The sequence below is a fragment of the Mus caroli genome, unplaced genomic scaffold, assembly GCF_978045245.1.
Source record: "Mus caroli unplaced genomic scaffold, Mus_caroli_1 scaffold_2, whole genome shotgun sequence".
Lineage (NCBI taxonomy): Eukaryota > Metazoa > Chordata > Mammalia > Rodentia > Muridae > Mus > Mus caroli.
In genome coordinates this window covers 103,770,578-103,783,380 of record NW_028227257.1, presented here as the reverse complement: position 1 = coordinate 103,783,380, position 12,803 = coordinate 103,770,578, and the positions used below count along the sequence as shown (strand labels likewise).

Below are 12,803 nucleotides of genomic sequence, written 5' to 3'. Positions count from 1 at the left end.
TGTGGACATTTTCTAGCTACCCAAAGTACACTGTGCTCAGTTTTATCTCTGCCTTGGGAACTCAGAGCCTATTCATAAGTGTTGGCACAGATCGGCTTGAGAAATTAAAGTTTCCACTTCATTATGAAGCTGTCGGAAATGAGATGCTGAGCCCACGGAGCTCACACGCTGTCCATCGCCCATCAGAGCTCTACACTGCCTGTGTGGTCTGGAGCCATCACCTTGCCTCGTGGTGCCTCATGGGCCTCAGTGCTGTGGCACTGATGTCTGCTGCCCTCCTGCAGAATTGCCCTCTAGTGTATGTGCAGAGATTTTCATCCCAAAGGGATGCTCCCCGGCACATCTGCCTAGATGTCTAGTCAACACAGACGTGACCATGAGCATGTGTACCAACCTTGATGAATGATGCTCAGAAAAACTCTCTAGACTGAACATGGACCAAAAGTTTTCTTTTATTTCACCAAAAATGGAATAGTAACAACCATTGACATAGGATTGACACTCTATTAGTTCTTACAGGCAATCCAAGGGTAATTTCAAGTACATGAGAACAATGCATCTTTTACATGCAAGTACCTTGCACTTTTTATATAAGGGACTGGAGCATCTGCAAACTGGAGTGTAGCATGTAGATTTTCTCCAACAGTCCCCCTCCCCCGAAAGGGATGACAGTTTAAACACTGAAGTGAGTCAGGGTCCTTTGACTCTTTGGAGCTCGCTCTTTGAAAGGAAGGCTCTCTTATTTAAGTCCCATTGTTGTGGTATAATCTCAGTCTTCTCTAAAATAAAGTTCCAGAACCCCCTCAGGAAAATAGAGAACTTATTTTCTGACGTGGCCATTAAGTGTCAAATAATTCTTTGTATGTGGAAGCTCACGGGAAGCATTACCGTAACTCGAGAGCACACCGTGACAGAGTGCTGGGATTGTGCTGGATGCCAAAGTAAGAAAACAAGTTAATTCTTGATTATAACCAAGAGTCAGAAGTCTTAGGAGGACAGCCCTAATCTTTTTCAGTTGATCCAGAGGGACCGGGTGATTATTACAGGTTTGCGGGTAGATTTGAGTGTCCATGTGGAAAACATAAAGCCATCACATGAGAAGGAATGGTGGGCCCCAGGCTGCAGCATAGCCAGTGCAGGAGATGTGTTCACAAAGTTCAACCCATGGGCTCATAAATCTGCTCTATCTGTAGGGAAAGATCTTCGTGCACTCGCTGTTTTATCTTTTGCTGTTCTCTGGGACATATAACTCCTTCATATAGGGAGAAACATGTTATAAGGCAGAGGTATAACCATACTGCAGTCATTTTTACATATACTTCAGGCTTGATGTGTGAGTGTGTGTATGTGTGTGTGACTTTTTAATCATTCAATCAGAACAGCATTTTTTATTATCTGGGGATTTAAATAGGCTCTATGTTCATATGCATATATAAGCACCTCTCGCATGTACATATTTTATTCCTAGCTTCTGAAATTTATTTTGTTAAATGGAAACAAACAGGGAGAGTGATTATAGAGGAACAAATAATGAACCTGGGAAGAATCACAATATTTTCATCACCTTAGCTTTTTCACCAGGACTGTCAGGGTCTTGGGATATTAAATGAATACTACAGGATCAGTTGTAATTGCAACATATGCCTTGTAACGTATGACACGGGTATTGGTTGCTACAGAACTCATCAGACGTGGAGCACTGAATTTTTGTCCTCTCACTATCTCATCTAGATATCAGATGGAAAAATAAGTTCTGGGGAAAGTCCATGGAAATCCTGCCCGTTGGAACCCTGAATGTCACGCTTCCAAAGTAGGTCGCTCTCCCGTCTTGGGCTTCTTACTTTCTCTTGCAGTTCTAGTGGGTTTCTGGAAGGTTCTAAGGGTCTATGTCTCTGTAAGCCCAAAGTCTCTGTCACCTTCAGCACAGTATCAGAATGGATTCTCACAACATATGCAACAGTTTTTGCACATACACCACAGCTTCCTGCTTCTCTCCTGGCCTCCGTCCTCTGGTCAACCCAAAGCTGCCATGGGCTGTGCTCCTACCAGCATGTCAGCCTACGTTTTTTTAGCAAGCTCTCCCTTTATCTATTTCCTTTCTATACAACTTTTACATATATATATATATATATATATATATATATATATATATGTATATATATGTATATATATGTATGTGTATATATATATACACATATATGCATATATTGCATAGATAAAAGACTTACTTTAAGTTATTTATCAAAAACTAACAAGGAAATTCTTTTATTACTGTATTCTATATTAAAATTTTAGAAAACATAGGACATAATTTTTTTAATTTATTGATATTTGTTTTTGAGAACCAAGATATTAATTTGTTGTCGTTTGCTTGCTTGACTGATCTGGGTTTTATCTGTTTGAGTGGTAGGATATGCTGGGGAGGGGAGCTAAAGAGGTGGGTCAGTGTACAAAAGCACTTCACAAACACAATCCCCAGAAACTATGTAAAAGCTGGATACACATAACATGAGTGCCTGTAATCCCAGTGCTGTGGGATGATAGAAGATGCGAGGTGGAGACAAGAGAATCCTTAGAAGCCTCTCAGGCCGGCTGGCCTGCAGGATGCAGGATGCACTAGGTCCTCCTAGTGACCCTGTCTCTAGGGGGAAGGCAAAGACCAACACCTGAGGTTACCCTCTGACCTCCACACACATGCTGTGCACACACACGCACATGCACACACACACGCACACATGCACATAAGCACACAGTGTGCTGATGAATAACGAGTTTTCCTGGGAGTCTGTAACTCCTGTATCACACCAGTTAGGCCTTAGAAGCATTTAATTTCATTATGAAATATAGTTTTACTTGCAAATATACATAATGTGCAAACGTACACCTGATTTTTGACTGTGCCCTTTAATTGTTTGGCGGAAATTCCGTACTTTATTCCCAAGAATCTGCATTGGATTTCTGCCATAGATATGCTTGCTCACTTTGTCTCTTTCCCAAAGAATGACCCCATCTTTCTTTTTAACTTTTATTATGGCAGCGTAGGTTGAGAGTGCTCTGAGAGTAATCTTTCTCAAATGTGTATCTGGTGAATTCCTCTTCTCTGCAATCCTTCCACCAGTGTGCATTGCCTGCCTGTAAATGTGCAGTCTTCACTGGGTCATTAAATGCCTTCCCTGCCCTCCTCAAGACCTGGACCCCACATGGAACTCTAGATACCATGGTTTTTCTGGCCCCCGTGCCCACCTCCCCACCACAGACCTACAGAGTCAACCTCGTCTGCTATGGCTTGCCCAATAACCCCTCCATGTTCCAGAACTCTAAGGACTAAACCCCTCTTCTGATCCCATGCATTTTTCATTGGTAAATAGTAACCTTCATGACACTTGACTTTTTTGAGTATTTTCTGACATGTCACTATACAAGAGGGCCAGAAGAGAGGCATTGTTGAGCTTAACAGCTTTAGGTTCATAGAACCTTTCACTACTGTAAAGAAATAAAGTCACAGATTTTTCATAACTACACCGAGGTTTTTCAAGAAGTGAGGAGAAAGTGAGGGACTAGGAGGTTTTACCCGGATACTATTCTCCTTTGTAGGAGCAGGAACGTATCTGTGTCTCTCGCTTTTAACCAGTGCTGTATTCTTTGCAGATATGGGGATTACTACGTGTGGAATAAAGTCACCACGTGCATACACAATATCCTGAGTGGGAGGAGATGGATTGAGCACTACGGTGAGGTGACCCTAAGAAATACCAAAAGCAGTGTTTGCATTTGCAAACTCACGTTTGTCAAGGTAAGTGGCACTGTACAAAAGGAAGGCTTGCACGGAATGCTTCCTAAGGAGGCACAGTAGAGAAGGAAGGCTTGTATGGAATGCTTCCTAAGGAAGCAAGCAGAGGAAAGCTGCCCTGCATCCTGTCTTCTTAGACATTTAGGTATTTTAGACAAGAAAGCACAACTAACCTTCAGTTGCTTTAGAAATATAAACTTCTGAGTTTGTAGAGGTCAAAAGTACCAGGCCAAAGGAGGAAATGAGTTTATTTTCAAAATCTTGTGTTTACATAGTCACCCAGTACACTCAGGAAAATTCTAGACTATATTCCATTCCTATACTGAGTCCCCGAGCATCCATTACTGTCTGATGACAGAATACATTTAGGTGATCTTATTTAGCAAACTCATTCTAAAACAGCTGCCAGTCATTCCAAACCCACCTAACTCTTTCCTGAAGCAATCCAAATTGAGCCAAAAAAAAAAAAAAAAAAAAAAAAAAAGCATTATCTTTGTCAACTAGAAAAAAAGGGTTAGGGACAGAAATGCCCATGAAACAGCATTTTTTCAATTAACACTGCTCCGAAGTAAAATATACAACACCATATCCATGTTCGTGTAAGTATACTACTGGCTTACCAATTATGTTGATATTGTGCCCCACTGAGGTTCATGGAGATCCATGAGCAAAGGGAGAAAGTCTGAAGAGAAAAATAACGAACCCATGAGCTAACATTGGGTTCTTCAGCTAACAACTGATCAGGAGCTAGAGAATGGCCGGCTCTCATGACGTGGCATGAAGCAGTTTGGTTTGGTTTGGTTTGGTTTGGTTTGGTTTGGTTTGGTTTGGTTTTTATGGTACTAAGAATCAAATCCATGGCCTTGCCCATGGGAAGCCAGTGCTCACACTACACACCCAGCCCCGTGACTACCCGTTTCATAGAAATCAGTCTAAGCAGCTATGATAGCACACCTCTAAGCTCAGCACTTTTGTCTGAGGTAGGATTGTGAGTTTTGTGTCAACCTGGGCTACACAGTAAATTCCTGGCCAGATGGAGCTTCCTAAGACAGAGAGCAAGAAGGGCAGCCTTCCATATTGGCAGAATGTGTTGAACTACATCCCAAGGGAAAGAATGTTGTTCTATGGAGAGGACAGGTTGAGTTGATTGTTTTCCAGGTGAATTACTGGAACTCCAACGTGAATGAAGTCCAGGGGGTGGTGATAGACCAGGAGGGGAAGGTGGTGCACCGGCTGTTTGGGAAATGGCACGAAGGACTCTACTGCGGGGTGGCCCCCTCGGCAAAGTGCATCTGGAGACCAGGTGAGACCATCTGAGCTTCCTGGTCAGGAGGCTGTGGGGAGGGAATACTGGGGCATACCATGGAGTTTGCCTTGCATTTCTGTCTACTAGAGACATCTGAAATGTAAATGCTCAAGGCACTTGCCGTTACATTTATACTCAACAAAGAAGTTATATGTATAATCCATGACTGGATACTTGATTATTAAAAGACAGGCCGAATCACTGACATGAAGTAGAGTGACCTGTTGAAATCTGCCATGGGAAGTTGCTTTAAACATAATAGATACATGCAAACACTAGGTGTACTAAATAAAGATAGATAAATAAATATAATTGAAATGCATAAGCAAGCCCTCATATGTGTTTACTTTTTAAATAAAACAAAGGAAGTGTAGCATCTTTAATCTGCCAATGCAGGAACTTGCCACCGTGAGTGATCCTTTTCACTTGAGCAGCAGAACTGTGGCATGCTGGCACTTAATAAAGGACATTTGGCAGAGCCAGGCAGTAGATTAGCATGTAACTGAGTATCAAGTATGAGTGGGAAAAATTTGCCAGGGAGCATTTATTTTCATTGGAATTTGTCAGGTAACCTCCAACTTAGTTATTGGTTTCCTAAAGGGCACCGCTGCCTGCTTATAGACTTCCTTCTGGTAGTGTAATTAATGCATTCTTAGTGACTAATTACTGAATACTGAGCGTGCAGCAGTCTTGTTCTAGGTGGCTGGAATACTTCAGTAAGCAAGCCAGACAAATATTCCTGGAATTTACTAACAAGCACCAGTAAGAGGTTGGGGTGTTAGTCAGTGGTTGGGTACTTCCTCGAAGAAGTGAGGTGCTGGGCATCAAGTGCAGTCTTACTTTACTGCTAGGTGTGATGGTGCATGCCTGCAGCCCTGGTACTTGGGAGAGAGACAAGTACTGAATTGGAGAATTGTTAGACTCCAGGAATTCAAGACTAGCCTGATAGAAAAGTGACACACACACAATGTTAAAAATAGTTTTTAAACGTTCTAAAGAAATACTAGTAATATTCATTTATGACTGCATGTTTGTGATGAGGACATACATGGCAGATGTTTCTGGTGCAATGTTAATGTTTGTAGTTAACCAGCCTGGTCTTTATAAACTTACCGAGTTCAGTGAATGTAGGCTATGACTATAATATAAGGTTTTATTTCAAGGCTGGGTTTTATAAAATATGCTAATCTTTCAGTGCCAGCCATCAACATAAACCATCTCACCCAGCAAAACAGAATCCGTTTAATGACTCAAGAGGAGAGCACGGTGTTATGTTCATAAGGACAGACCTGGGCCCTCTTTCAGAGCTCTTCCTGACGGTGTTGGCTCGGTCCCTCACTCTCAGTCTTTCCTTCTCACAACTGTTCTCTGTCTCCCTCCAGGTTCTCTGCCAACCAACTATGAGCTCTACTATGGCTTTACAAGATTTGCTGTGGAGCTCAATGAGTTGGACCCCGTCCTGAAGGACCTCCTTCCCCCCACAGATGCCCGATTCCGGCCAGATCAAAGGTCAGGGTGCCTGCAGAGTCTCTGCGGTATCCTAGATAACAACACAGTGTCAGAGGTCATCTGGACTATGGACAACATCCCTTGTTTGCTCCTTTCTGCATTCCTTCGTCCCCTTAATGCACCCAGAAATACCTGAGTTTCCAAATCTGGGCAAAACGGATTCTGTAGGGTCGTTTAAACAGGAGCTTATTTAAATGGCCAGTTATATTGGGCACAAAGCCTCCTCCATATTTACCAAATGTCAGACTTGCTCCTCTCCCTGTATTTATACCCTCCTTACACACAATGCCCTGTAACATGAAGTGTTATTCAAACTGAAGATCGAGAGGGCCGGGAGTCTGGAGCTTCCCCAAAATATCTTGGTCCCAGAGGTGTGGAATTGTACTTAAACCACCGAATTCAGGTTTTGTTGTTTTAATATGATCCATGATGTCCTCCACTTCTACAGAATCCATTTTGTTCCCCTAAAATTCTGTTTGCCATCTGCATTCCACCCAAGATCAGCTCTCTGTTTCCCATGTATGTGAGCAGTTTCCCTCCTAAAATGTTCTTGGCATGGCTCTCAGTACGTTCTGTCCTACATATGATTCCATATGTGTAAAAAAAAAGGCAGTGTATGTTATTCCCAGTGTATGTGTATCACACTGATTGTCATTTAATTTCATCAACTAACTTTTTACAGTATATATTATATTATGCATTACTATGTGTTCTTGTTTCGAAATGTAAAAGTGCATCCATGCATCCATGTGTGCATGTGTGTGTGTGTGTGTGTGTGTGTGTGTGTGCACGTGCACATATGTGGCAACCGAACAAAGAGCCTGTGTTTATTAGCTAATGAACAGTCTTCTCCCTACCACAGAGCCGCATCCCATCCACAGATGTAAACATTTACAAATCACTGGGTCTCTTGACCTTCTCAATTCCATTTCAGTGTACCTTCTTTTTCATCTCTCTGACACTCCTGGTAAAAGAGGAAGACTCCTTGCTCTCAATTTGGTGTCTCAGTAGAGGACAGCCAGTCACCATCCAGCCATCACATAGCCAGACACACACCACAGCCAGACAGCACAGAGAAGTGCTCAGGGCCAAGCCTGTCACCTGTTCCCATTCCGTTGTATTCCCAATGGAGTAACTCAGTCCACATACACAGAAACTATAGTAACTGATATACAAATTGAGAGTGCATGGCCTGGGACAGACATGAAGGGCCATCAGTAATGTAACCACGGTTCAGGATTTTATGTTCTCCGTAACCAGCAGGTAATGCTATGCCAGTATTTTTTTTTAAAGGAGCTAACAATCGGAATATCAACTGTATTCTGCCTAGGTTTTTGGAAGAAGGGAACCTGGAAGCCGCAGCCGCAGAGAAACAAAGAGTTGAGGAACTCCAAAGATCGCGAAGACGCTACATGGAGGAAAACAACCTTGAACATATACCAAAATTTTTTAAGTAAGTCAGCCATACCCACAAGTTTGTGTTTTACTAATGGTTGCCACAGACCATGAGGGACTCGCGGTAGGGGAAAAGAAGGTTGCAGAGTGCCTAGGGAACATAAGCAAATGTGGGTAGCTTTGCATCAGACAGTGAGGATACTGAATCAGATTTTGTGCTTGTAAAAGTGACTGTACCGGCCAGCTCTTCTCAATGGTCCTTTCTTTCTGTGGACAGTGATGTAGAGGAGCTCACCAGAGGACATTTCCCTTTCTCTGGACCCTTTGTAGTGGCCGGAAGGTATTCCCACTCCTCACACAGGCAGTGGTTGGGGCTCTGCCCCCAAGGGCACCGTGACTCCATTAGGATTTGATTTTATTTCTGTCACACAGAGCTTGTGTCTGCTCAGATTTGGCCCCACTGTGGTACGATCAAAGATGATTAGTACAGGATTATTTAAAGGATTATATAAACATCACACAGATGAGTCTGTGGTTTCCAGATCCATCATCTGTCATCCTCCTGAGCATGCACAGAGAAGCGCAGGGTAACCCCCCCCCCCTTAGAGCCATCATCTCAGGATCACCCTGTGCTGGAGGTGCAGACTTACTCTTCAGAGATTAGCAGGGTGCCCTTCAGGAGGTCTACAGTGTTCTCTTCCTAGGGCTGCAGTGTGCCCTTCTGACATGGGCCTTGCAGCTACTGATGTTGCACTGTTCCTGGGAGGTAGCTCTAACTTATGATGCTTACAGAGCTGTGTTTGAGCCTCTGTGCTTTCTCCCCCTTGCCCGGAGGTAATTAGAGGTCATTAGTTCCAGCCCTTAGTCTTTTAGTCTTTTTCCTTCTTTCTTTTATTTCAATCATTTAATGACAACAGTTACTTTATTTCTGGCCAGAATTTTCCAACTTATCAACTGTCGGCAGATAGGACACTAATTGTATATAATATCCTTGATGTTATTTGTGGCTAACATTGATTTTCATATTTTCACAGAAAAGTTATTGATGCAAATCAAAGAGAAGCCTGGGTTTCTAACGACACCTACTGGGAGCTTCGAAAGGACCCTGGGTTTAGCAAAGTAGACAGCCCCGTTCTTTGGTAAACTGGAGACGTAGAGCTAGCCAATATCCCACACTCGGAATGAATAAATAACTATGCACAATTATGTTTCTTATAGCTATGCGTGGTTTCTGGGTCGACTGAAAAGCTCCCATTGGCTTTTCTATTCATCTTTATAATGGATTTTCAAAAGTGCATTAGACAAGGCTCCTAACCACTTTTGGATCCTTTCTGTTTTGCTGCAACCATATTCCTTAAATAAATAATAAATAAATAAAACCCATGCCCTCCTCGGAAAGCAGCCTAAAAGAAGGAGAATATAAAATCCAAAGTCGGGAGAGTCGGAAAAGAAGATGAAACTGTAACAGGCGCTTCAAGCTGATCAGGAGAGTTTTAAATGATACACAAACTACATGTTTCGTCTGCTGTCTGAAAGCGTCATCCCGTACCTTAGCAGCTCCTGGGCCGTAGTCGGTTAGTTCAGACTTGAAGTGTGTTCTTTTGATGTGGTGTGCTTGTTCTCAGCCTCGTAAAAATTGACAACACGATGCTTCCCGAAACCCATTCCATCTTTACGACATTGTTCATGCCTTAAGAAATGCAAAGATGTACAATAAACTGTTTTTTAAATGTGTGCTCATAGGTGTATGTGAAGGACAGAGTCCTGGCATGATTCACTTTCTTGGTCAGAAGGTTGATTCAGCTGATAGAAGGATTAAATGAGGAAAAAACACACTTTCCTTTGCTAAGTCAGTTCTGCTGTGGTGGATCTGAGGGGCAAGAGGGCTAAGATACTGTATACTAAGTTAGATCTCTGTATCCAGGTCGTTCTTTAAGTTCCTGTCCTATGTCCAGATAGTAAGCCATCCCTCCTCCGTCTGACCTCACAGTGTGCCCTGGTATTTGGCAAAAGTTGTATCTGATTTGGACACCCGTCATCAGTGTTAAACTTCAGTAGGAAGTAACAAAGCCCAGTTTCTGCCTGGGCTGGGTGGTACCATAAAGCACACAAGGTCATAGAACACATCCCTGACTCATGCCCGCCACTTGACACTGTTGCAATTCCATGGAGAACAAAAGCTTATTTGCATTACGTAAATGGATCCTATGCATAATCATGTTTCTTCTTTTAAAATAATCAGGCGGTTCCATATGATACATGGTTACATACTAAGCATCTACCTTGCTAAGGGCAGATATATAAAACTTAGGCTTAAAAAAAAGTATCCATTCCAAAGGTGGGGGCGGGCAAGGTGTGTTTTGAATCCTTCAGGTTTTGTTTCTCCTCCACAGGTATACAGAGGCTTTTGTAGGAAGCTTGCATTGGCATTTTTAAGTTCTTGCATGTACATGACAATATAAACACCTGTATGTTTTTTTAAATAAAAAAAAATCTCTTAAGGGGGCTTCCTAGTGAATTAGAAACTTACATATATTTTATTGTTAGTTTTATTCTTAGATTCTTACCATCTGAATTTAAGTGTTACTTCAGACTCTGATAACAAGGTTAGTGACATTTTGTATTTTGTTAAGAGGTATCTATCAATCTCGGTGTTATTTCTTCCCCCTGCCAAGCATTCCTAAAAGCATTCCTAATAATGGCCAACTCACCATCAAACCCAAAACTTTTGCGAACATGGAGGGAAATCCAGAGTTTCCCCGAGATGGAGCAATATTTTAGTTATCCCCAAATTCATCTCCCCATTCATGTACACCATGCACACAGCTGTTAGTCATTGGAATGAAACTTCGCACTCCAAAGAGTTCCTGAAGTCAGAGCCAGAGCCAGGCTTCCGTTTACACGGCTTTCTCCATGTGCTCCTGGGTCCTCGGTGGCTCTCCCTGCAGTTGTAAAACCTTCCCCCGTATCACGGACTACTTTTTTTCTTGGTTCAACCCAATGCTGTTTTATCAGTGCATCTCTAGTTATGTCTGATTTTATATTGAGTTAGGACTTAATTACAGTCCCGTGGACCTCCTCATAAAAGCTGGTTCTCCTCCAACTGAGAAGGCTTACAGTACGATTTAAAGTGGGTCTCACCTGCACTTACTAGTGTCTGACAAAATGGTCTTACATCTGCCTAAGTAATAGAAGAGTCCTGCAGAATAGAGATGCCACAAGGAGGGACTGCAAAGGTGAGGTGATCAAAACACAATAGGAGATGTACATTTAGTAAAGGGCGGAAGGCCCAGGACACAGCAGGGAAGTAAAGACAGCTCCCAGGTTTGGATTAACTGAGAAGAAAGGAGAAACAACAGATGAAACCTTTGTAGTCAGATAGTAAGGTTAAGATGACAAATAAGATAAAGTCAGATCTACCCTGAAACTCTAATAAGAATTTCAGGATGCAAACGAGAGAAGCATGGGATTAATTACAATCACATTGTATGGCATCCTCCAGTTTGAATCTGTTTGGAGATCTCGGTTCCCCCGGGTGTGACCATCATGTTGTCAGGTCGTGTCTCAATCACATCATCAGTTAGGCTTCAAATTCCAGACTGGACTGACTGGTCAGTACCAACCTTTGCTGAGGCTCACCAAAATTGGATCATTTTGATGCTGAATGCTGTTAACCAAGGTGCAAATGTACTCTTCAGTGTTGCTGATCTTTCTTATTTTTTAATTGTCATTATTTTTCTTGGGTTATTTTAAAATGATGTCCATGTTATCTCCAGGTAGCTGTAAAAAATAAATAGATAAAATAAACTTCATTTAAGATACCCATTAGTGGTATATGTCAGTTGTATGTGATTGCAGGGCCAAATGTCATTCTTCTGCCTGAGGGAAACCAAGAAAGTTGTGGTACAGAGGCCACCAACTTGTCAACTTCCCAAATCTTTTGTGCTCAAGCTCTTGATTCTTCTGGCTTTGTGTTATTCTGCGTTAGCACTTACCAGTCATTAGATCCTGTCCTCAAGGAGCTCAGAGAGGGAGAGACGTTCTAGGAAGGAAACCCCGATTAACGTGTTTAGTTTAGCAGTAAAGAAGATTTTTGTTACTCTTCTGTGGGTTTAATTATCCATCCTGTCTAATGCTGTTCTCTGTCATCCTAGAAAATAAAGCGTTTGTGGGAGCAGAGCTCCGCCCAGCAGGGGGCAGAGCAGATGTTTGCACTTGGCTCAGTATGTTATGAATGTGGCACAGTAAATAAAGTTTGTGTACAGAATATTAGTTTATTTCTATGAGAGCAATTATGTTCAGGATATATAAAAAATGTATCTAATTAAACCATTACAGATCTATTTTGTGCTCTAGAAATGTTCTTTGGGGGGTGGGTGTCGGTAGAGCTAAAAGTAAAATGTTGATGTGTTCTCATGGGTTTGGTTTTGTCTCCCAAATGTTCTGTGGCTTTTGGGAAAGACTCCATATCACCCCAGGAGTCTATCTTAATTGAGTTTGGTTTGTAAACACTTCTACTTTGAAAGTTGTGCATTGCGTGGCTCCTTCTCTTAAGCAGAAACTAGCTTTATTAGCAACATCTTCTGCCTGTTACGGAGATGTGGAACCTTCCTGCAGTGGCTGCTTTCAAAGAGAGAATGGCAAATTGCATTGGATGGGTTCGACTTCATTCTTCTAACCTGGGATCTAAAGGATGGATAAATGCTGTGATGAAGTAACATGCCCTACATCATAAGTAGAACAGGCCCTTAGGACAGACAGACAGACAGACAGCTGGTAGATAGATGTCTCATCTGGAAGAGA

General features: G+C 42.2%; 1 protein-coding gene across 8 annotated transcripts in view; it reads left to right on the top strand.

Annotated features, from left to right (window-relative positions):
* The window catches only part of Osbpl6 (oxysterol binding protein like 6), a 191,978-nt gene extending 179,635 nt beyond the window's left edge, over nt 1-12,343 (top strand). For all 8 annotated transcript variants that reach the window (XM_029470678.2, XM_029470671.2, XM_029470664.2 and 5 more), the window contains 6 exons: nt 1,732-1,810; nt 3,649-3,793; nt 4,949-5,093; nt 6,479-6,605; nt 7,936-8,058; nt 9,035-12,343. In XM_029470678.2, coding sequence (XP_029326538.1) covers nt 1,732-1,810; nt 3,649-3,793; nt 4,949-5,093; nt 6,479-6,605; nt 7,936-8,058; nt 9,035-9,143 — 728 coding nt within the window. In that variant the 3' untranslated portion in view covers nt 9,144-12,343. The remainder of the gene's footprint in view (nt 1-1,731; nt 1,811-3,648; nt 3,794-4,948; nt 5,094-6,478; nt 6,606-7,935; nt 8,059-9,034) is intronic.
* Nucleotides 12,344-12,803: the final 460 nt, after the last annotated feature.